At 43.0% G+C, this 22,403-nt stretch overlaps 2 protein-coding genes across 2 annotated transcripts in view; one reads left to right on the top strand and one right to left on the bottom strand.

The window, feature by feature from the left end:
• LOC309527547 (vomeronasal type-2 receptor 26-like) overlaps positions 1-22,403 on the top strand; it is a gene marked incomplete at its 5' end in the record, with an annotated part of 169,648 nt that overhangs the window by 2,813 nt on the left and 144,432 nt on the right. The gene's annotated exons all lie outside the window — the stretch shown is intronic.
• LOC309527549 (vomeronasal type-2 receptor 26-like) lies at positions 5,690-12,143 on the bottom strand (the record flags this gene model as incomplete). The annotated part of the gene is made up of 4 exons (XM_082214374.1): positions 5,690-6,700; positions 7,927-8,053; positions 9,428-9,649; positions 11,757-12,143. 4 exons carry the CDS (start codon positions 12,141-12,143, stop codon positions 5,796-5,798), a joined length of 1,641 nt encoding a protein of 546 aa, XP_082070500.1. The 3' UTR covers positions 5,690-5,795.

Genomic DNA, 22,403 nt, shown 5'->3' with positions numbered 1-22,403 from the left:
ACTGGTTCCTGTCTTCATTTTCACTGGAAGCCCTGCCCACACTTTGGATCATGTTTATCTACAGGATTCCCCAAACTGAATATTTTAGGGTCTCACAACAAACATTTGGGGGAGCAGATTGTGGCCACTCTAAGCAACTGTTTCACTCAAAGCAACTAGAACCACCTCCCTCAGGAGGTTGTGGACCCTCCTTACTTGGATGTTTTGTAAGCAGAGGTTGGATGGCCATCTGTTGTGGATGATTTAGCTGAGATTCCTTCATTGCAGAGGTTGGATTCTATAATTCTATTACTGTATGATCCCCCTGCAAACCTAAGCAATGGATTAGAGTTTCCCCTAACATCAAATGTGACCCCATAACTCCTATTTTTGTTCAACTGCGCAATGAATGTGAAGATTGTATTTGGGGTAGGTTGTGTGATACCTCTCATTGTTCTTGATCATAAAGTTCAGAGTTTCCCTGGCCTTCTGTGTGGCCCCTTCTACTTCCCTTTCCATGTAGGGGCCCAATCACCCTGTTTTTAGTGCTGGTTGTGACCATTCTGTGTGACCATTGCATTAATCCTGAACACAAAGAATGGGTTTTGATTTTCACTGATCTTTCATGCACTCCCTGCACCCTCATTTTGATTCAAGATCTCGTTTAACATAAAGGTTGATTTTGGTGGGTTGTGATGCATTTAAGTGACTCATCATAACTGATCTGAAGTAATGGGTTTGGGCTTCCTCCTAACCTTACATGTGGGCCTTGAAATGCATTTTTGATATAAAGGCCCAGTGAAACTAAATATTTTTGGGGTGTCATGTAACTTCTCTATGAGCGCAGTCTATTGCCTTGGTCCTAAGCAACAGGTTTCATGTCTGTCGTCGATGGGACTGTAGTAACCTGAGTCAGCCCTGAGTGTTCACTGGAAGGACAGATCCTGATGCTGAGGCGCCAATACTTTGGCCACCTCATGAGAAGAGAAGATTCCCTGGAAAAGACCCTGATGTTGGGGAAAATGGAGGGCACAAGGAGTAGGGGACGACAGAGGACGAGATGGTGGGACAGTGTTCTTGAAGCTACCAGCATGAGTTTGACCAAACTGTGGGAGGCAGTGAAAGACAGGAGTGCCTGGCGTGTTCTGGTCCATGGGGTCACTAAGAGTCGGACACGACTAAACAGCTAAATGACGATGAACCTGAGGGGTCCCTATGATGAATAAACGGCCTCAGCCCAGTATACCTGAAGGTACAGCTCCACCCTCATTGTTCAGCCTGGCCACTGACATCCAGCTCTAAGGGCCTTCTCAGTAGTGGCATCCACCCTGTGGAAAGCTGTCCCATCAGATGTCAAGAAAATAAACAGTCATATGACTTTTAGAAGACATCTGAAGGCAGCCCTGTATCGGGAAGTTTTTAATGTTTGGTGTTTTATTGCTCTTTTATTATTAATAATAATATTCTGTTGGGAGCTGCCCAGAGTGGCTAGGGAAACCCAGCCAGGGCGTGGTATAAATTGTTGTTGTTGTTGTGTTTTGGGATGTATTGTAACCTCTTCATGATCCAATTCCATCATCCATGATTCTGAGGGAAAGGATTTTTTCTCCACACCCTTTCAGGACCCATATGGAAGTTTGAGACTCAAAACCTTTTTGTGGGGGTGTTACAGTTATCTGATGGTGGGGTAGACAGGTCACAATACACAATTCAAGGTGAATCCACTCAACCATAAATCTCAGAAGGTGACTAGATATTTCAGCAGTCATTCAATGCAGGCCTCCTCCTGCTTCAAAGGACAGACGTGTGCCTAGAAAGTGTGGGGCCAATATAAGTATGGATAAGCCTTTGGAAATGTCCTCTTCTGTCAAGAATTTCATTTAGTGGTTTAATGATGGTTGCCTTGACAGAGAAGTAGTATAGAAAGGCAGTAAACATACAAATCTTGTGCTGGAGAAGAGATATACCTTCCCTTCTTAATAATAATAGTTTTTTGTGTTGGAGCAGGATTTTAATCAGACTTGTAATAACCACTATGGATAATATGGAAGGATAGAAAATGTAGATTATGGAATAATATGCAGTTGTAAATGTTGACCATAGGACCCATGGAGGGGATGGGGGGAAGTCTCGACATTCAAAGAAATCTCTTTATATGGTTATGTATTTGGTAATGTGATAATTTTTTACTTGTAAAAAAAAGTTTTTTGTGTTGGTTTCCATATTCCCTTTCCAGAGCACAGACTTGGAGTGTGACATTCCCCATGTCATGCTTCACTTTCAGCCATGTTTGGAATTCAAAATTAATTCAGCACTCCTGGAGGGGGTTCCTTTAACCAGCCATACCCCTCTCTCCTCCTCCTCCTCCTCCTTGCCTTTGATGACCTGTTTCTCAGGTAGCATTTACACGGAGGAGAGCTGCTCAGCTGAGTGAGAATAAGGAAGTGAAGTTATGGGAGCATTGTATTGTCTGTTTCCCAGCTTCCCTGTGGGAGGGCAGCCCTCCTTCCAATAAAATGTTGAGTGTGAGGTAGTTAGGCCTGCCCTGCCCCAAAGTGACTAGCAGTTCAAGTGAGGAGGGTCTGGCATCTCAGAGTTGGGAGCTAGATCTGTGAGTTTTCACAAACATCCCCCCCCCTACTACACCTGCACATGAATATCCATAAATTCTTGAGGGTGTTATAGAGTTGCTGTTTGTTTTCTTTGTAATTATTACAATCACAGTGGTTTTCATACATCTTCTACTTTGATACTTGGGTCATAACCACTGAAGGTTCAACATGCGTTACTGTGGTCTTTTGTTTAAAAAAATGGTTAAACAGTTTATTGGCACAACATTTTACAGTGCAAAAGAGCAGAATTATGTGCTTTTGAGAGTTTACAAGCATGGAAGCAGTATCCTAAGAGGATTTATTACAATCAGGTAGTATCGGAATTTCTGTTAGGATATTTCTGTTCCACCTTAAACAGGGAACAGGCTGTTGTTTGAGTCACAGTCTGCACACTTCTGGCTCACAGGAAGTTTCTGTTTGTTTATAGCTTTTGTTCTCTCTGTGTGCCTGGTCATCGAAGCAGGCAGTCATGTTTTTTTCTTTGTTCTGACCAACGCTGAATAAAGTTGTAAATAATGCTCTCCTGGGTGCACCTTTCGTTGTGCGAACTCTGCTAATAGAGCGTGCACCAGACCTTGGAATGTGGAAAGCTATTTCTGAGGCTTGTGTCGCTAATTGACTGATACTGCGTTTCTACGGGAGATTGCTGGATCGTCCAGAGACAGCGTGGGGGCATGATGGCCTTTGTATCCCTGGCAGTATCCCAACAATTTCATCATAGCATTCAGTTTGTTAAAGCAATCAAGTAAATTCACCATTCACCTTCTCTGTTTTCCATGCTGTGTTACCTGGAAGGTTGATATTTGTGGTGCTGCAACACCGAACATCCTGTTTCACATCACCAGACAACATGATATGCTAGTCGACAGAAATATCCTGAAGATCTCAACATTCACGATGGCAGATATTGGGGGGAGGGAGTCCTCCTCTAAGAACTTAGGCTCTGATCCAAGTACCGACATACATCTTCTTCTACTTTGATACTTGGGCCATACCCACTGAAGGTTCAACATGGGTTTCGGTGGTTGTTCATTAAAAAAAATGGTTAGCCACCTCCTATTCAGCTGTGGTCTTTATTGGTGCAACATTTTACAGGGCAGAAGAGTAGAAGTATGTGCTTTCGAGAGTTTACAACCATGTAAGCAGTATCATAAGAGGATTTATTACAATCAGGTAGCACAGAAATCTTGTTAAAGCATTCAGTTTGTTAAAGCATTAAAGTAAATTCACCATTCACCTTCTCCGTTTTCCATGCTGTTGTACTTGGAAGGTTGATATTTGTGGTGCTACAACAGAGAACGCCCTATTCTTTCCCAAGTGCTACATAATTGTAGTCAGGCCTGAGCTGAACACAAAGGAGCATCTGACAACAAAGGCTGATTCTTAAATTACTCTTGTTGTCCAGCAGAGCAATGATGAAAAAGACATACTTGCCTTGCAAATGTAGCTTCTTAAATTTAAATCTTTCTTCCTGTCACATAAATCATGAATGTTGAAAATTAATTCATAATAGCTCTGCAATGGCTATACGTCCTTTGGGCATAACATTTTACATTGCTTCATCACAGGCTGATCCTGCTATATTATTAACCAACCATATTAGTCTTTATGCTTCCTCATATTTACCAGAGGTTCACAACGAATACTTTTACACAATCTTATTTTCTGACACATAATGTTTAATGGAGGCATGGCTGCAAATCCATATTTGGGTTTCAAAGAACCAGTCACACTTATTTGTGTGGTAGTTAGACTGTTGGTAGTCAGACTTTCACCCCTTCTTCTAAAAGGCCTTTCTTTTTATGTGCTGCTTAAGAGAAGAAGAGTTTGGATTTGATATCCTGCTTTATCACTACCCAAAGGAGTCTCAAAGCGGCCAACATTCTCCTTTCCCTTCCTCCCCCACAACAAACACTCTGTGAGGTGAGTGGGGCTGAGAGACTTCAGAGAAGTGTGACTGGCCCAAGGTCACTCAGCAGCTGCATGTGGAGGAGCGGAGACGCGAACCCAGTTCCCCAGATTACGAGACTACCGCTCTTAACTACTACACCACACTGCAGCAAGCCTATTAAAACTGATGTGCTTTGCTCTTCTCACTCTCAAAAGGGTTATTTGAAGAGAGAACCATTTTCTCTGCATTCATAGTTCCGATTTCCCCCTCACACACCGCATTGTGCTTTGAAACAGATTTTTCAGATTATCTCGTTATGCTACTCTGTTTGTGCCTTTTGCTGAGTATTTGCCTACTATCAGATATTCTTTTCTCTGCCCTGAAACACCTTGGAGCCCATCAGAATTGTTAAGAAAATTGTTAGTATTACTTTTATTGTTGATTAGATTTCTATGTTGCCCCCCCTCAAAAGGACCCCCATTTCCTTCCTTGTCATGTTGCAGCTTGGAATGTAACTGATTGTTCTGTGAATAATATTCCATGCATAAATTTCTCACAAGAAAATTCAGTTTATTTTTCTGCATCTGAGATGATCCTTATCCCGAGAAACTTTACAGTGCTGCTTGATTTAATGATATTTTCTTCTCATGTTCTAATTAAAATCCAGCCATTATAACTAAATTTTAAATAAAAAAAGTAAAAAATTGTCCAGTAGCACCTTAGAGACCAAATGAGTTTGTTCTTGGTATAAGCTTATGTGTGCATGCATGCTTCTTCAGATACACTGAAACAGAAGTCTGTTAACATAACGTTTGTGAAGGAAAATACAGATATTAATTCTATCTAAAATGAAGAGCAAACCATATCTCAAAGTTTAACATGTTTTAAATGGCATTTTGCAATAGGGAATAAATTATTCCTGCCATGTTTATTCCCCACTCCAATAGCCCTCCCATTGTGCTATATATATATCTGTAAATAATGTATCCGTGCCTCTGTTAACTGTTCTTGAATCAAAAGATTTCACTACTGAATTCCACTTTTTCAGTCTATTTGTTTTAGCAGTCCTAATCAATTTTCATATTAAATAAATGTGCCAAAGAGTATGAATTTTAAGAGGAAGACACTCAACTTTCCAAGTTAAAATAGCACAATTAAAAATAAAATGTAAACATTTAGACACTTCTTAAAGGTTTGAAAAGTAACAATCAGAAAAGGAGCCATGCCTTTAAATCTAAGAAGCTACATTTGAAAGGCAAGTATGTCTTTTTCATCATTGCTGTGCAGGACAACAGTTGTCAAAAATCAGTAATCTAAGAACCAGCTTTTGTTGTCAGATGCTCCTTTGTGTTCAGCTCAGGCCTGAGTACAATTATGTAGCACTTGGGAAAGAAGATGCAGCCCAGAAGCCCAACACTGGAAGCCAAGATAGAGAAGATCTGCACAGCCACCATGTATTTCCCCTTCGTGCTCAGATAGGAGGGCACAAAGGAGACCCAAACGCTGCAGAAGACTAGCATGCTGAAGGTGATCAGCTTGGCTTCATTGAAGGCCCCAGGCAACCTCCTAGCTAGGAAAGCCACTGTGAAGCAGATGGAGGCCAGGAAACCCATGTAGCCGAGGGCAGCATAAAACATGGCAACAGACCCTTCATTGCATTGCAGGATGATCTCTCCAGCCTGGGAGCTCATGTCAGACTCTGGGAATGGTGGAGAGATTCCCAGCCAGATAGTGCAGATGGCAACTTGGATGCTGGAACAGGAAATGACAATAGAGTTGGCCAGACTCTTCCCCAGCCATCTCCTCATCGTGTTTCCTGGCTTTGTGGCCAGGAAGGCTAGCACCACAGTGATGGTTTTTGCCAACACAGAAGAGATGGCAACTGAGAAGATGATGCTGAAGGCCATTTGTCGGAGAAGGCAGGTGGCTTTCCTTGGCTGGCCAATAAAAAGGAAGGAGGACAAAAAGCAAAGCAAGAGGGAAACAAGGAGGATATAAGAGAGGTCTCTGTTATTGGCTTTGACTATGGGAGTTTCATTATACTTAATGAAGATTCCTAACACAAAGCCTGCAGTTAGAGATAAAACGATGGTCAAGGAAGCCAGGAGAACCCCCAAATATTCTTCATAAGCCAGGAAGGTGGTAGTCTTGGGGAGACATTGATCTCTGGCCTTGTTTGGATGTTGATCTTCTGGACACCTGGTGCAATGTTCAGCATCTGGAAAGAACAAGCATAATATCAACCATATATCCTCTGTACTGCATTTGCAGACAGTGATACCAAAGCAGTTCCCACTAGAAGAACATATAAATATATCCAATAAAAATAATTGTATATGACTCAGGACATTAGGAATCAATATTAATAATGTCAATGATAATGGACTACTTGAGGCAACTTGTATGCCATCCATTGGTGGGGATGCCACAATAGGGGGAGCATGGCCTAAGGGTCATCTAATCCACCCCCTTGCAATGCAGGAATCTTAACTAAAGCATCCAGGGCAGAGGCCATCCAACATCTGCTTAATAACCTCCAAGGGAGGAGAGTCCATCATTTTCAGAGGGAGTTTTTCCTGATGTTTAGTCAGTATCTCCTTTCTTGTAACTTGAAGACATTGGCTCAGGTGCTACCCACTGGAACAGGAGAAAACAATGTGACAGCCCTTTAAATATTTGAAGATGGCTATAACAGGCTTCCTGTTTCTTGGGCGCCAGGGGATGGTTGTCTCTCCCAACACCACAGAGGAAGACAGATGGAGATAATCAGAGAATGATGGCTGAATTGCATTTTCTGCATTCCTCTTCAGTTGGAAGAGGAACCTGGCTCTCACCCGCAGTTTGCCTGGCAGTCTGGCACTCGCTTTCCCATGGAATGCAAGGACAGGCAAAGGCACTGGGTTTATGGAGCAACCTGGTTGCTGTGACCCCCCGATCCTGTCCCTGGAAGCACAGGTTATCCTGCTAATTGGCTTTTTTAATTGGAGGAAACTACAGGCATGTGCTAGAGATGATGAGATAAGAAACTGCAAAAATAAACTCAGCTACCAAGATTTAAAAGGTTTGGATTGAGAGGTGGTTTCATTCAGTCAAAGAGATGATGGGGGGAGGGGGACAAGACTTCTGCTGATGCAGCCTAGAAAAAATGAGCTGTTTTTGCTTATGCATCACACTGTTGACTCCTGTTAAGCTAGTGATCTACTAAAACCCCTAGATGCTTTTCCCGTGTACTAATGGCAAGCCAGGTGTTCCCCATCTTATAGCTGGTTATTCATGCCAAAGTCCAGAACTTTATATTCCCTCCATTGAAATTCATTTAGGTAATGTGGGCCCACTTCTCCAATCTGTAGTGGAGTTATCATCCGTTCTAAATTTTCCCCTGTATATTGGAATGAAGCGATTTCCTCTTCCCCAAGGGCAGCCCTTTCTGCTGGCGTCACCCACCTTCCTGAGTGGAGATGGTTCCTTCTGCACAGGGAACGCAATCATAGCAGCAGAGTGGCATTCCTTCCTGAACACGTTTGACCAGTCCAGGGCTGCAACTTTCCACACACTTGGAGGGAGGCAAGGTCTAAGCAGCAAGCAGCAAAGAAATTGTGTTAGGCCTATTTATTTTTCCCTATGGAAATGAGACAGAGGCTTGGGAAGGCCCAGGATTCTCACATGGACCTTGCAACTAAGCATAAGGCTGAAAAGACCATAGCAATTGCATAGTTGTTTGAGGTCCAGGTGGCCCAAGTGGAACTGAATGTGCATTTCTAGATTTGGCCGGTTGGCTAGCCTAGGATGTTCCTGGTTAGGATTAGGCTGCCTTCAGTTATCCATGCTCTGCTAACCTTCTGGTTCTACTATTGTGGGGCTACTCATGAAGAAAATCTGGAAGCTGCAGCTGGTGTGAAGTGAAGCAGCCAGGCTGTACAGTGTCAGGGCAGCCAAGTGGGATAGATGAAGAAATGTGGGAAATGGCTCACTATCGCAGTCTTTCATGCACACCAGGATGGAACGCAAACAGGATGCCCAGTTTTAGTTATTTTCTCACTAAGATGGGCAAGGTGAGAAATATGCAGGACTTCTTCATTTCAAAGCCCTTTCCCTTCTCTATGAAGAAGACTACTATTGAAACCCCCAAATTTCCCAGTAGGCAGTTGGCTCTGTTAGTAGTCAGTTGGCACTACAATCTCCAACAGAACTTATCCAGAATTCTCAAGGACCAACATACACACGCTTAAGGACAGTTATACTCTTCCAGTTCCATTGCTCCTTGCTCTTTAGTGTGGGTTTCGGTGAGGAAATTGGCAAGCTCACTTTCCTACAGGCTTTTTCAAAATCACTTGGTATTTCTGTTGCCATTTAGATCAAGGTGTTTATCTTTTCTGTGAGTTGCTGCCTGCTTAAAGTGTAATTTTGCTGCCTGAATCATTCAGAAATATCCACATATGTGGACAGAAGTGAATTCCTCTCACTTCTGTTCCATATAATAAACCCAACTTTGTTTATTCATTTGCTGCAAGAACTTCTTGTGGGCTTTAGGATAAAGGTGGACACGTATTCATAACAAGCCCATGTCAGGACTCCAGTGAAATACCCTAATACTCTCCTTAGTGTGTCCTAGACTGTCAAAATGTTGAATGTTGATGCTGACAGGCTAAACCTCTCTTTAGTGCGAGTATGAATGCATGTGAGTGCATGTGGGTTAATGACAATTTAAATATGGTAATGGCTGGGGAAAACCTTGGCCACCTCATCTAATTACTACAATAAGCAACCCCCTGGAAATTGCACTCCAGAACAGTTGACTCCTACATATGCGCAGCTTGACAGAGATTCCATGCTAGGTTGTTAAAATGTTCAAAGCTGATGTTGACAGGCATTTGACAGCAGCCCCACACGAAGCAGGAGGCCATGATTAGAGATTAGATAAAATGCAATAGACGGTATCGCCCACCTTGTTGAGCCTTTTGGGCAACACATCTGCATCAATGGTGCACTTTAGGTCTGAGGATCCCTGTCTCTTGATGCTCCCAAATCTCACTCTAAGGTTGGTCCAATTGGGAAACAGCACCCAGTTCACGATGTCCCAGTTGGCTCCCACTTCCCCGTTCTCATCCAAATACACTCCGTCCATGGAAGAATTGTAAAACTGGGCATTTCCCAGGAAAGGGTGGAGCTAGAATGGCAGAGAAAAGGGCAGTGTTCGGAATATGGAAAACAACAATGGCTATCCAACTCTGACCTTTCAATCCCTGGCTCTCCTCTGACTTTGATCTGGGTGCAGACTCAAGTAGCTTTGAGTGTGGGCTACACTGAAATTTATAGGGACGCAGGTGGCACTGTGGTCTAAACCACTGAGCCTCTTAGGCTTACCAGTTGGAAGGTTGGGCGTGTGACGGCCTGGGAATCCGATTCAGAGGCTGAACCAGAGGAATCCCAGCCTGCACAGGAGTCCCTGCCTCCAGGCCGGCTGAACTGGGGCAGGGCCTTGATTCTGAAGCGCCTGCACCTGTGCCGGATCCTCAGGAGCAGGCACCAGGTGAATCCACTCTGGCTCCGGAGGTGGTTGAGGACTCAGTGCCTACAGGTGAGTCTCCCCCTGGGTCCAGTAACCCTTCAGCCTCTCCTGAACTGCAGAGGCTCAGGGCAGAGAGGCGAAGGGAACTGGTTTCTCCCAGGAGGAGTGCTCGCCTTAAGGCCAGGAGAGGCGGGTCTCCTGGGGGCCAGGACCGCCCCCTGGCCTCAGAGAAGATAAAGGCCAGTCAGCCCGGTCCCAGGTTGCGGGAGCAACGTCATTGAGTACCTGCTCTTGCCCGGACCCAGACCTGACCTTCCAGTGATCCTGTCCCCGCCCGGCTTCCTGCTTCGGACCTCACCTCGCCTCGCTCCTTGTGAACTGTTTCCAGACCAGTGACCCAGGACCGGACTTTGACTACGCCAATGGTAACCTCCCCCCGGGACCAGCACAGGGCGGTTCAAATCCCCGCTGCTCTGTCCCAGCTCCTGCCAACCTAGCAGTTAGAAAGCACGCTGGTGCATGTAGATAAATAGGTACCACTGCGGTGGGAAAATAAACAGTGTTTCCGTGTGCTCTGGTTTCCATCACGGTGTCCCATTGCACCAGAAGTGGTTTAGTCCTGCTGGCCACATGACCTGGAAAGCTGTCTGTGGACAAACACCTGCTCCCTCAGCCCGAAAGCGAAAGGAGCACCACAACCATATAGTCGCCTTTGACTAGACTTAACTGTCCAGAGGTCTTTTACCTTCAGCTTTTTACATGGAAATTTATGCAGGTTAAATTTGTTTAGGGAAGCAGTTCGAAAGCACGTCAAAGTGCAAGTAGATAAATAGGTACTGCTCCGGCGGGAAGGTAAACGGTGTTTCCATGCGCTACTCTGGTTTGCCAGAAGCAGCTTAGTCATGTGGGCCACATGAAGCGGAAAAACTGTCTGCGGATAAATGCCGGCTCCCTTGGCCAGTAAAGCGAGATGAGCGCCGCAACCCCAGAGTCATTCACAACTGGACTTAACTGTCAGGGGTCCTTTACCTTTACCTAGAGACTAGGAGCTTGGAGGATGAGGAAATGGGGGGAACAAGCAGGTGCCCCAGCACAGAGCACAGACAGGAATCAGACATGGCAGCTTCACCACAGAGTCCATCAGCCCACCCCCCGTCCCAAAACAAGGTGTCTGATGCACATTACAGAGCAGGGAGCCAGGCAGAAACAGAAAGTGTCCCTAAGGGCTCCCCATAGACAGAGGGAGGGGCATGACACAGAGGGAATGTGGGGAAGTGGGAGGTGTAAGACAGTCTGAGCAACTGTTTGCTAAAGTGGAGCATCTCTCAGAAGTCTCTGCTTGTTTTCTGCTCTGCTTCCTTAATAAAACGACTGGTGTTGCCTGCAGCTCCCCTGACAACCATCCAAGGCACCCAAGGGAGCCACAGCTCACTGGTTGAAAACCGTTGCCATATGGGGAGAGGGAGCCTGCAACACCATCTCTCTTGCCAAATGGAATTCTTACATGGGGGGTTAGGAGTCGTGCTCCAAATGGGACACTGCAGCCAAAGGGGAGGGATTGGAGTCCATTACCAGAGGGGCAGTGCCCTCTGAGGGACTTTTGTGTATGGGGGGGGGGGCACAAAGAGGATCCAGTTCAGGGCACTTCAAAAAGCAGTTTGATAAATTTCACCCACTACATTCCCCAAGTTCTCAGACCTTCCCCAATATGATAATTCTGGACTGTCATATTTGGCAGAGATGTCAGTGATGGGAAGGGAAATACCTGCCATGGCTGTAGCCTTAGAACTTCCAGACTGTCCTTCAACCTCCACTTTGATCTGGAGGAATATGCAGCATGTAAGGAATGGGCCACAGCATGGACTGTGTTGTAAATCCTGTGACTGTCTGAAGAGAGGATTCTTTCCAGATCGTCTTGAGGAAGCATCTCCAGATCTTCTCTCTCTCTGCATCTTGTCTGGCCTTTCACTGACAATGCATGCTTTACATAGGAACAATGAAAGCTATCCTCCCAAAACTTCTTGATAAAGAAATAGCGACTAAAGTCATTATGTTGTGCCCAATTATTTTTCCCCACAAAAAAAGAAAAAATACCTGGGATGTGTTGGTAATCTAAACCACTGAATATTAAGTTCAAGGAGATGTCCCACATTGCTGTTGTGATCAAGACTTTTCCTGCAGTGGGTTTTTTAAAAGCATGGATCAACTTTTTCACAATTGTCAGCCCTGCTGTTAAATAAATATTTTCTACATAGTAAAGAAATACATTGACTTGTCCCCACTCCATGAATTGAGAACTACTGTATGTCAATGTGTTAATGCCTAGTTTTAGGATGAAGCCTTCTGAGAAGGCAACACAAATGCCGCTCTTTGTAAGCAGAGGCGTCAAGGTCTTCACGAATCTCTCTCCGTTGTTGGTGTCTTGAGTCAGAAGACCAATGAATGTCCAGTTGAAGTGAAGGAGCAGCTTGACAATTCCGGGGTACAGGGCATCTTCTTGGGGGACCATCCTGTAGAAAAAGGGAAACTCCCCCTTGTCATTCAGATCTCGGGAAACAAAAGCATAATTGACCTGGCAAGAAGAGGAAGATTGTTAGATTGTTTTTATTTTGGATCAAAGCTGAAATATTTGGATTAAACGAATAACAAATAATTTTATTGTGAAGATAAATATTTTCCCTGGGCTTTCCTTGACACATAACATTGGACTCTGTTTCTGTCTCTAGAAATATTTTAAAGTAGTTTTTCAAATTTGTTAATATACTACTGTTTTCCTCATTTTCTTTTGCATATCTTGCATCATTGATGTGTTATTGCTTTTGCTGTACACCACAACAAGATTTTTAAACTCTAAGGTGGGTTGTAAATGTTTTGAATTAATAAACAAAACACCAGTGTTTTGCTCACAAAAAAATGTTTCCACTTACTCGAATTTCTACCAGCATAGCTACCAGCACAATGGGCATGAAATGCATAGAATCACTATTTGACACACACGGAAGGAAAGTAAAGGTGGCATGAGAACAGGCTAGACCCCTCTCCATTCTTACCTGTGGGATTTTATAGATGCCCAACATGGTGGAAATCAGGATGGAGTTTTGAGAGTCAGAGTCAGCCCCTTCAAGAACAGCGAGCGGCTGATGCTGTTCCCCACAGCTGAAGTTTGGGACATTCACCTGCCCAGAAGAGAGCAGGTCAGCCAAAGCTTCATACGTCACCCTTCCATGAAAAAAATTATCATGGATGCTGTAACCTAGTGTGATGTTGGGCAAGAGCCTGGGATTCTGGTTGATCTGCCGAATGGCAAACAAAAAGGACAGTAACAGCCAGTAACTTGTTCCTGCTTTCCTGCAAAATGTACATAGCACACAATCATTATCCAGCATTCTACCAATATATCACATTCAGTTCTGACTTTTTGACAAGTTTTTAAAGTTAATAGTGTTTCACGCAAGATCCCAGGGGTTCCAAACACTTCAGTTTTATGACGTGTGGGTGGCTGGATAATCTTTTCAACCAACAGTTTTTATCTTTTGGAAAACAGAACAGATGCAGATGGTCATTCTAGTGATGAAATTAGTCATGCCCAGCCCTGCAATGAACAATGGCTGATAGAAAGATTTAATGGAAGCCAAATCCCAAAACTCAACAGCTGATCCTCATTTAAAGAACAAGAGCAGATATAATATTTTAAAGGTTCATTAAATGACAGGACACATTTACTGTTGTCTCCCTGCCCCCCCTTCTTTCATGAATTAGAGTGACTTCATTTGAATCACAGTGTCTGGTGCTCTTGATGTGATCTGGGGGGTCTTCTGAGTGTGTGGTTCTCTTCCCTTGATTTGAAATCAGTGATAACCGCTTATGTGGTAAATCCTAGGGTTCATCACAGCTTTAGACATAACTAACCCCACCCTAGAATTTCCAGGATAATAATAGAACAAAAATAGTTTTTAAAAATCAAAAAAGTTTTTAAAAGCAAAAGAGAAAAGTCACTTGTGCATTCATATTGTTGTTTAAGATGCACCCAGGTTTTCTTCACTGAAAGGAAGTTCCTGGAAGTTTGCAACATTTTTTTGGACAAATTGTATATTTCTATATACAGTTTTTATATACAGGCTGAACTTTAGTAGAGGTTTGACGGCATTAGCCCTCTGACTGATCCTGCTCCACCATTCATTTTTGGAGGTAGGGACCCCAGGTCCTTCAACATCCCCTTTGAAATCCAAGAGCTTTCTGACCCTTTCCTCAAACTGTTTCTAGAACTACGACTTCAGCTTCCTCACAAAATTCTGGTGGTGGTGGAGGAGGAAACTCAGCTCCTTCCCCTTCCACAGGAGCCCATCCATGGACAGAGCTCTGCTTAGCAAAAGCAGCAGAGGTGGGCAAGTCTGCCAGAGAAATGAAGGTGACCTTTCTGTAGTCTCCACATTTTCATGGTTTCCTATTTTTACTTTGCAGTGTCATAAGATTGGAGGGTTCCTTTGGAACATCTCTTTGATGTAAGCCTTAGGAACCCCCACCAGGATTGACCACACGTCACTTCTGGCAGGCAGGCCGGAAGTATTTAGATTGCCCCATGCCCAAGCCAAATCTCTTTCATCTGCATTCAATAAAGTTGTGACATGTTTTGACCCCAAACCAGTCTTGCTGGTCTCTTATTTATATGGGCTGGGGCATGGGGATCCCGATGCCTGGTCCTGCAATGCAAAAGGTGCCCCGGCCCTTTCCACTTGCCAAACCAAGAATGAACCCCTTTAGCCTGGGAATTGGGACTCGTGAATTTGGTAGCTAAAGGAACATCTCTAACCCCATTCCATGAAATGACTTACTGTCTAAAGCTGGTAGAGGGAGACTCCTTGAAAGTGTGTGGAAAAAAGGTAGCTATCGTGGCAGAGATGAGCCCACTCATGAGGCGGTCTCCTGGTCTGGAATAACTGAATGGGTCTAGCTCATCTCTCTCCAGAGTCAAGGGGCATTTCATCTTCACTCCACATTCCACATAAGGCAGAAGCAGCAGCAGCAACAACAACAGCAGTAGAAATCCCATTCTGGAACAGCTCCCTTCCTTGTGACTGCTCATCTCAGAGAATTATTTGATGAAGCCAAACTCTTTTTGCTTTCCTAATGTGGATGGAGTCCAACTACAATTTCAGTTTTGAAGGGGATGGAAGTCAACCTCACACCTTCATCATCCAACTCACCTAACCTGAACTCCTACCCAAATTCTCATTGGAACAAAAGGCATTTATATCCCAGTCTTTTCCAAATGCAAGATGTTGCCTCATATTGCTCTTGATTCTCATGTTTACTTCAGTGCACTCAACTGCGATCTGTGAAGTCTCTGGAGCTCAGTTGAGAAGATGAAAGAAAATCACTATGTTTTTGATCATTACAAAGGAAAGAAGCAGCAGCTCTACAACACCCTAAACAGTTAAATAATATTCAGGTGCAGGGGTAGTAGTTGGGAGAAAAACATGTTTGTGAAAACTCCCAGGTCTAGCTCCCATTTCTGTGACGCCAAACCCTCCTCACTTGAATTTAGGGACACCAACTTTAGGGGACCCAGGGAGCCCAGAAAACCACATCCCCCCCAGTGGATGCTCAACCTCCATCCCTTACAACTGTCGCCACGCGCCGTCCACTGCTGTCCACCGCCACTTAACTTCTGGCACTCTGATGCCCCTTAATTCATTCCGGAGGTCCGCTCTTAACCTGAAACTGTTCTTAACCTGAAACACCACTTTAGCTAATGGGGCTTCCCGCTGCCACTGCGCGATTTCTGTTCTCATCCTGAAGCAAAGTTCTTAACCCGAGGTACTATTTCGTGGTTAGTGGAGTCTGTAACCTGAAGCGTCTGTAACCCGAGGTACCACTGTACACACATGAATCTGATTCATGTTAACATGAAACTATTTTACTCTCAGATTCATTCCGGTTTACAGAACTGTACCTGAAGGCAGGCTAAGGTTACATAACAAGCAAATAAACTATACCAGAGGGAAGTTGGTCCTGAGGTGACTTCAACTGAGCAAAATAAAAAAATTCTGTCCAGTAGCACCTTAAAGACCAACTAAGTTAGTTCTTGGTATGAGCTTTCGTGTGCATGCACACTTCTTCAGATACACTTTCGTGCATGCACACGAAAGCTCATATCAAGAACTAACTTAGTTGGTCTTTAAGGTGCTACTGGAAGGAATTTTTTTATTTTGACTATGGCAGACCAACACGGCTACCTATCTGTAACATTTCCAGAAAATAATGCTTGTTTTTTAAATAAAGGGTGCTTCTAGGCCAAATAGAATTTGTGAGAGGGGGTTCCAGATATTAGCCAACCCTGATAGAAATAAATACTTAACTGGTGAAGTGGTTCATCTCCCTGCAATGTGTGTTTGAACTGGAGCTGGGACAGTGTTTCCCAAAAATAATTTTCATTCACTAAAAGGGTTGGGAGAGGAGCTAACTGGAAATGTTGAGGGATGGTTAAATTTCATTGAAGGGTTCAAGTTAGGAGGCCATCTCTTCTTGCAAATCTTTCAACACTTTTCTGGAAGTTGCTTCATTGAACATGGATTTAAAGGAGCATTTCAGGAAATATTGCCAGCACTGAGGCTGCTAAAAGCCACATTCTCCTACAGATTTTAGATTTCTTATGATTTAAATATGACAGGGAATGGGGGAAACCCTTGGCTACCTATTTAAGTTACTAAAATAAGCAACCACCTTGAAATTACACTCCCATAGCAGCTTATTCATGCATATCACAGTTTCACAGAGACCTACTGTTAGATCTACAAGAAATGCATGGTGACATGATTTGAGTTTATGGGATTGTAAATCCAATAAAATGAAATTATTTTCCCCACCTGGTTGAGCCATTTGGGGCACACAGTGGCATTCTGGTCAATAGCGCACTTCAGGTCCAGGGATTTGTGTCCCTTGATGCTCCCAATCCTCTCTCTAAGGATGGACTGATTGGGAAACACCACCCAGTTCACAATGTCCAAATCAGGTGCCAGTTCCCCATTCTCATCCAAATACATTGAAGAATTGTAAAATTGGGCACCTCCCAAGAAAGAGTGGAGCTAGAATGGCAGAGAAAAGAGCCACATATAGAACAAGGGAAACATTCAACTCTGCACATTTCATGCTTTGATCTGCTCTCATTTGGGATTGGCTACAGAATGTCAGGGATTGGTTGGGCAGTCTGAGGAATTATGGGAGGCACCGGCCAGGGAACTCCCAAGGGAAATACCAGGGAAGGAAAGCTCAGAGCCAGGGGATTGGTGTGGGAGAGGTCAGAGGAAGAAGATTGTGATGAGGGGCTGGATGCTGAAGGGGCAACAGGGTTTAGTGAGCAGGGAGAGTCAGTGACGGGGTGCAGTTCAGACTCTGAGGCTGAAGCAGAGGAGAGGGGTCAAGACGCTGCTGGAGAATCCATAGACTCTCCCTCTCCTGCTGAGACAAGCTCTCCTTGTCCCTGGTCTCAAAAAACATGCAGGATATTGTGAAGGGCAGAACAGAGACGAGAGGTGCACAAATGCAGTTTGAGATGTGTTGGTATTAAAGGGTTAAGAAGCTCTAATCAGGACACTCTAATCACTGAGCAGCTGGAGGTCGTTAGGCTTCCAGGAATGTGAGTTTGTATAAATAGTCAACTCACTCGTGTGTTTGCCCCTTTCCCCCTTCCTTTTCCTTTTGGGGCGTGTTTGCTGAAATGTGTGATTCTTCACCGGGGTTTTTTTGTTTTGTGTAAATAAACCTTTTATTTGAGTTCCAAACCGCTTGCTCCAAGATTCCTTTATTGAAAAGATGCTGACTCTCCAGCCCTTCTTGAGCCGCTGTGCGAAAAGCTCTGCTGTAATGGGACATTGTCGCATCGGAAGCGCACTCGACATATGATAAGCATTAAACTAATTAAAGTTTAATGGGACAAGATGCTTGGGAAACATTCAAGAGCGTTGGGGCCTTCGAATGGGTTGCAGGGCCGCTCAGTCCTGGCAACTGCTCTATAGGGGCAAGACCTTTTGGAATTATAAGGATAGAACAACCCAAATTGTAGAGAACAACCCAAATTGCGACTACAGTAGCAAGAATGCAACTTGCCTAAAAATGGAAAGAAGCAGAAATCCCAGCAAAGGAAGAATGGACACAAAAACTCATGGAATATGCAGAAATGGCGAAACCTACCAGAAGAATAAGAAATCAAGATAACAAACCTTTTTATAAAAGAATGGAAAAGGTTTATTGAATATTTACAGATATATTGCAAACAGATAAAAACATTGGTAGGGTTATTGTAATAATCTGCAGTTTCATAAGAATATATATTTAAAGTAGACAATTAAATGAGGAAATTAAATGAATTTGGATATGCAGAAGATATTGAAAAGCAAAGTTCAGGAACCGCAGAAAGAGGGGGAAGGAAGTCAAACTTTGAAATGTTAAAATGATTGTAAATAAAAGTATAAATAAAAGCTTAAAAAAGAACGATTGGGAAGTGTTGCTGAGTTAATGCCGGTTTTCTTGAATAAATAGTTAACAACTGCCTGCCTCTGTTTTCTGAGCTGCATGTGACTCCAGTCTGGCACTGAAAGATGTATAATGAAGGTGCCAGACAAACCTCCCTGGAGACAGCATTCTCCAAATGGGGAGCCACTGCAGAAAAGGCGCAGTCTCGTGTTGCCACCCTCCAGACTCCTCATGATGGCGGCACACGAAGAAAGGCCTCAGATGATGATTGCAGCTATTATTTGCTCCATATTATAATATTCAAGATTCTATATAAAATTGGAAAATTTAGTTCATTGCATATTAATGGAAACAAAATATAAATACACCAGAAATATGACCAATGTACACATATATTAAACTCTATTGTAATGAGAACATGAGTGGCTCAGGCATTTAATACAGGCTCCATCAACACGCACAATCTTTGGACAAAGGAGAGAGCTCAGTGGAGCTCAGTAGGTGCCAAAGTATCTCCCTAAACAGGAGAGAAGAAGGCTTTGGGAGAGAGATCCTGTTCTTCTCTGCCCAAGGGAATTCTTACGGAGGGGCTGGGGGTCAAATGGGCCACTGCAAGGCAAAGAAGAGGTTCGGTCAGTTGTGGGAAGTGTTACCAGAGAGACTATCATCTGAGAGGAGATAAATGGATCAAATTCAAGGCACTTCACAAAGGGGTTTGCAAAATCTCACCTGCCCACTACATTCCCCAAGTTCTCAGATAATCTCCAAGGCAACCATTCAGTAATTGTACAATTGATTGTCATGTTTGGCAGTGATGTCTGTGATGGGAAAGGAAATACCTGCCATGGCTGTAGCCTTTGAACTTCCAGACTGTCCTTCAACCTCCACTTAGATCTGGAGGAATATGCAGCATTTAAGGAACGGGCCACAGCTTTGACTGTGTTGTAAATCCTGTAGCTGTTTAGAGATAAGAGTCTTTCCAGATGGTCTTGGGGCAGCATCTCCAGTTCCTCTCTTTCTCTGCATCTTGTCCAGCTTTTCACTGACAATGGATGCTCTGTATAGGAACAAGTGAAAGCTTTCTCCCAAAACTGCTTAATTGAAAAGAAAAAGGCATCAAAATCACCATATTTTGCCCATTTTTTTGTCCCAATAGAGAAAGAAAGCATACTCCGGAACTGCTGGAAATTAAAACCTATCTTGATTAAGTTAATGAAGTCTACACTGAAATCCCACATAGATGTTGTGATCAAAACTTTCCCTGCAGTGGGTTTGACCATCATGTTAAACATCATATCTGCAATTTGCATTCCCACCAAGAAATAAGTCGTTTCTACATAATAAAGAAATACATGGACTTGTCCCCACTTTTCTAATGCAGGAACATTGAACGTCAAATGGAATCTATTCAAGTCTGGAATTCTTTGTGAGATGGCAACACAAATGCCACTCTCTATGAGCACAGGTGTCAGTGTCTTCATGAACCTGTCTCCATTGTCGGTGTCTGGAGCAATGAGACCAATGAACGTCCATCTGAAGTGATGGAGCAGCTTGACAATCGCTGGGTAAACGGCCTCTTCTTTGGGGACCATCCGATAGAAAAAAGGGAACTGCCTCTTGTCATTCAGAACATGGGAACCAAAGGCATAGTTGACTTGGCAAGAAAAGATCAACTGTTGGCTTGCATTGTTTGGGATCAAAGCTGAAATCATTTTTACCCCAAATAACAGATATTTTCTTTGTAAAGACACGTTGCTTTTTTTGCCCAGACTTTCCTTGGCACATAAGATTGCATCCCATCTTCAGTCCTTCAGTTCCTGTTTTCATCTTTTAAAATAAGCTTTTATCCTTCTAATTTACTGGTACAGTGGTGCCTCGCAAGACGAAATTAATTCGTCCCGCGAGTTTTTTCGTCTAGGGAATTTTTCGTCTTGCGAAGCACGGTGTCAGAAAAGTTTTGGAAAAGCTTCAAAAATCGCCAAAAACCTCAAAAAAGGCTACCACACCACGTTCTATGAGTTGCTCCTCGAAGTCAAGTCGCAACTGTATTAACGGTGTTAAGAAAAAGGAAACAAACTTGCAAAAAAAGCAAGATGTTTTCGTCTTGCGAAGCAAGCCCATCGGGAAATTCGTCTTGCGAAGCAGCTCAAAAACTGCAAAACCCTTTCGTCTAGTGAGTTTTTCGTCTTGCGAGGCATTCGTCTTGCAGGGCACCACTGTATTATACTGTACATCTGTTTCAACAATTTTGTTATTGTTTTATGTTGTGTACTACTAAAAGGTTTTTTTAACTGAGTGGGTTATAAATGTTTTCAGTTAATAAACAAAATATCACAGTTTCTCTCAGGGGAAACTTAGCTGCTTTATCCCATTTTTAGTGGCATGGCCACTAGTACGAGTGAAGTTCCCTTCCTTCCCGTTTTATATGCACAGGCATACAAACACACAAACACAGGAATCAGCATTTGAAACAACAGGAAAGGAGGAAGGACAGGTAATATCAACAAGAGCACAGCAATTCTTCTGACCATTCCTTTTTTTTAATGCATTTTTATTGAAGTTATACACAAAAAACAGACATATATGAAAATACAGAGAAAAAATTACAAAAAAAAGAAAAAAGAAAAAGAAAAACCACACATCCGAAAAAAGAAAAACACACAATCTGAACTTCCCTCCGTCCTTTTGATAAGTATCAAATATCTCCTTCCATTACGTATTTGATTTTCAATCTATAGTCTTAAATTCACTCGCTGGTCGTATTGTTCTAACCCCGTCAATTCACTTTAAGCATTTATTCCAATATATTTCCAAAATTTACTCCAATTTTTCAGAAATTTCTGTTCATCCTGGTCTCTTATTTTACCTGTTAGTTTGTCAAGCTCAGCATAGTTTACCATTCTAATCTGCCAGTCCTTTATGTTGGGGATGGTTTCCACTTTCCAATATTGTGCCAACATAATTCTCGCTGCTGTGGTGGCGTAGAGGAATATCGTCCTATCTTCCTTTTTAATTTCTTTATCCATCATTCCCAACAGGAAGGCTTCAGGCCTCTTGGGAAAGGTATACTTAAATATTTTTTTAAGTTCATTATAAATTAATTCCCAAAAGCCTTTCACCTTTTTACATGTCCACCATAAATGATATAGGTCACCCTCCACCTCGCCACATTTCCAGCATCTCTTATCCTTTAATCTATACATTTTGGCCAATTTCACAGGGGTGTGGTACCATCCATATAGCATCTTCCAGATATTTTCTCTCAATGCCATACATGCTGTGAACTTTATGTTACAATTCCAAACTTCTATCCACCTTTCAAAATCAATATTATAACCAAAGTCAATTGCCCATTTAATCATTGCCTCCTTCACCTCCTCATCTTTTGTGTACCACTCTAGTAATATATCATAAATTCTGGACAGGGTTTTATTATTGCCTTCTATTACTTCTATATTAAATTTTGATTTTTTATCATCAAAACCCGCCTTCCTCTTATCCTCTTTTAACAAATCATTCACCTGGTGGTATTGCAGCCAACCAGTGAATAAATTTTTTATTTCTTCATAAGGTCTGAGTTTGGGCCCTTGGTCAGTTTTTCTTAACATTTCTTCATAGGTGGCATTTATCTCCTCCATATTTATTTTCTTAATCGTTAAGGCCTCTATTGGTGAAATCCACCATGGGGTTTTTCTTTCAAGGAGGTTTTTGTTCCTTTCCCATGCTTGATATAATGGTCCCCTAAAAATATGGTCTAAGAAACTCTTGTGAACTTTCACTTTCCCATACCAAAGGTACGAATGCCATCCGTACCAATTATTAAAGCCTTCCAGGTCCAGTAGCTCTCTATTCTCCAGTTTTATCCAATCTTTTACCCAATATATACAAGCCGCTTCATAGTATAAGCTTAGGTCCAGGAGAGAAAAACCCCCTCTTTCTT

Source organism: Podarcis vaucheri, assembly GCF_965113315.1.
Source record: "Podarcis vaucheri genome assembly, chromosome: 2".
NCBI classification, from domain to species: Eukaryota; Metazoa; Chordata; class Lepidosauria; order Squamata; family Lacertidae; genus Podarcis; species Podarcis vaucheri.
The sequence above is the reverse complement of the archived record's forward strand: the minus strand, read 5'-3'. Positions and strand labels throughout refer to the sequence as shown.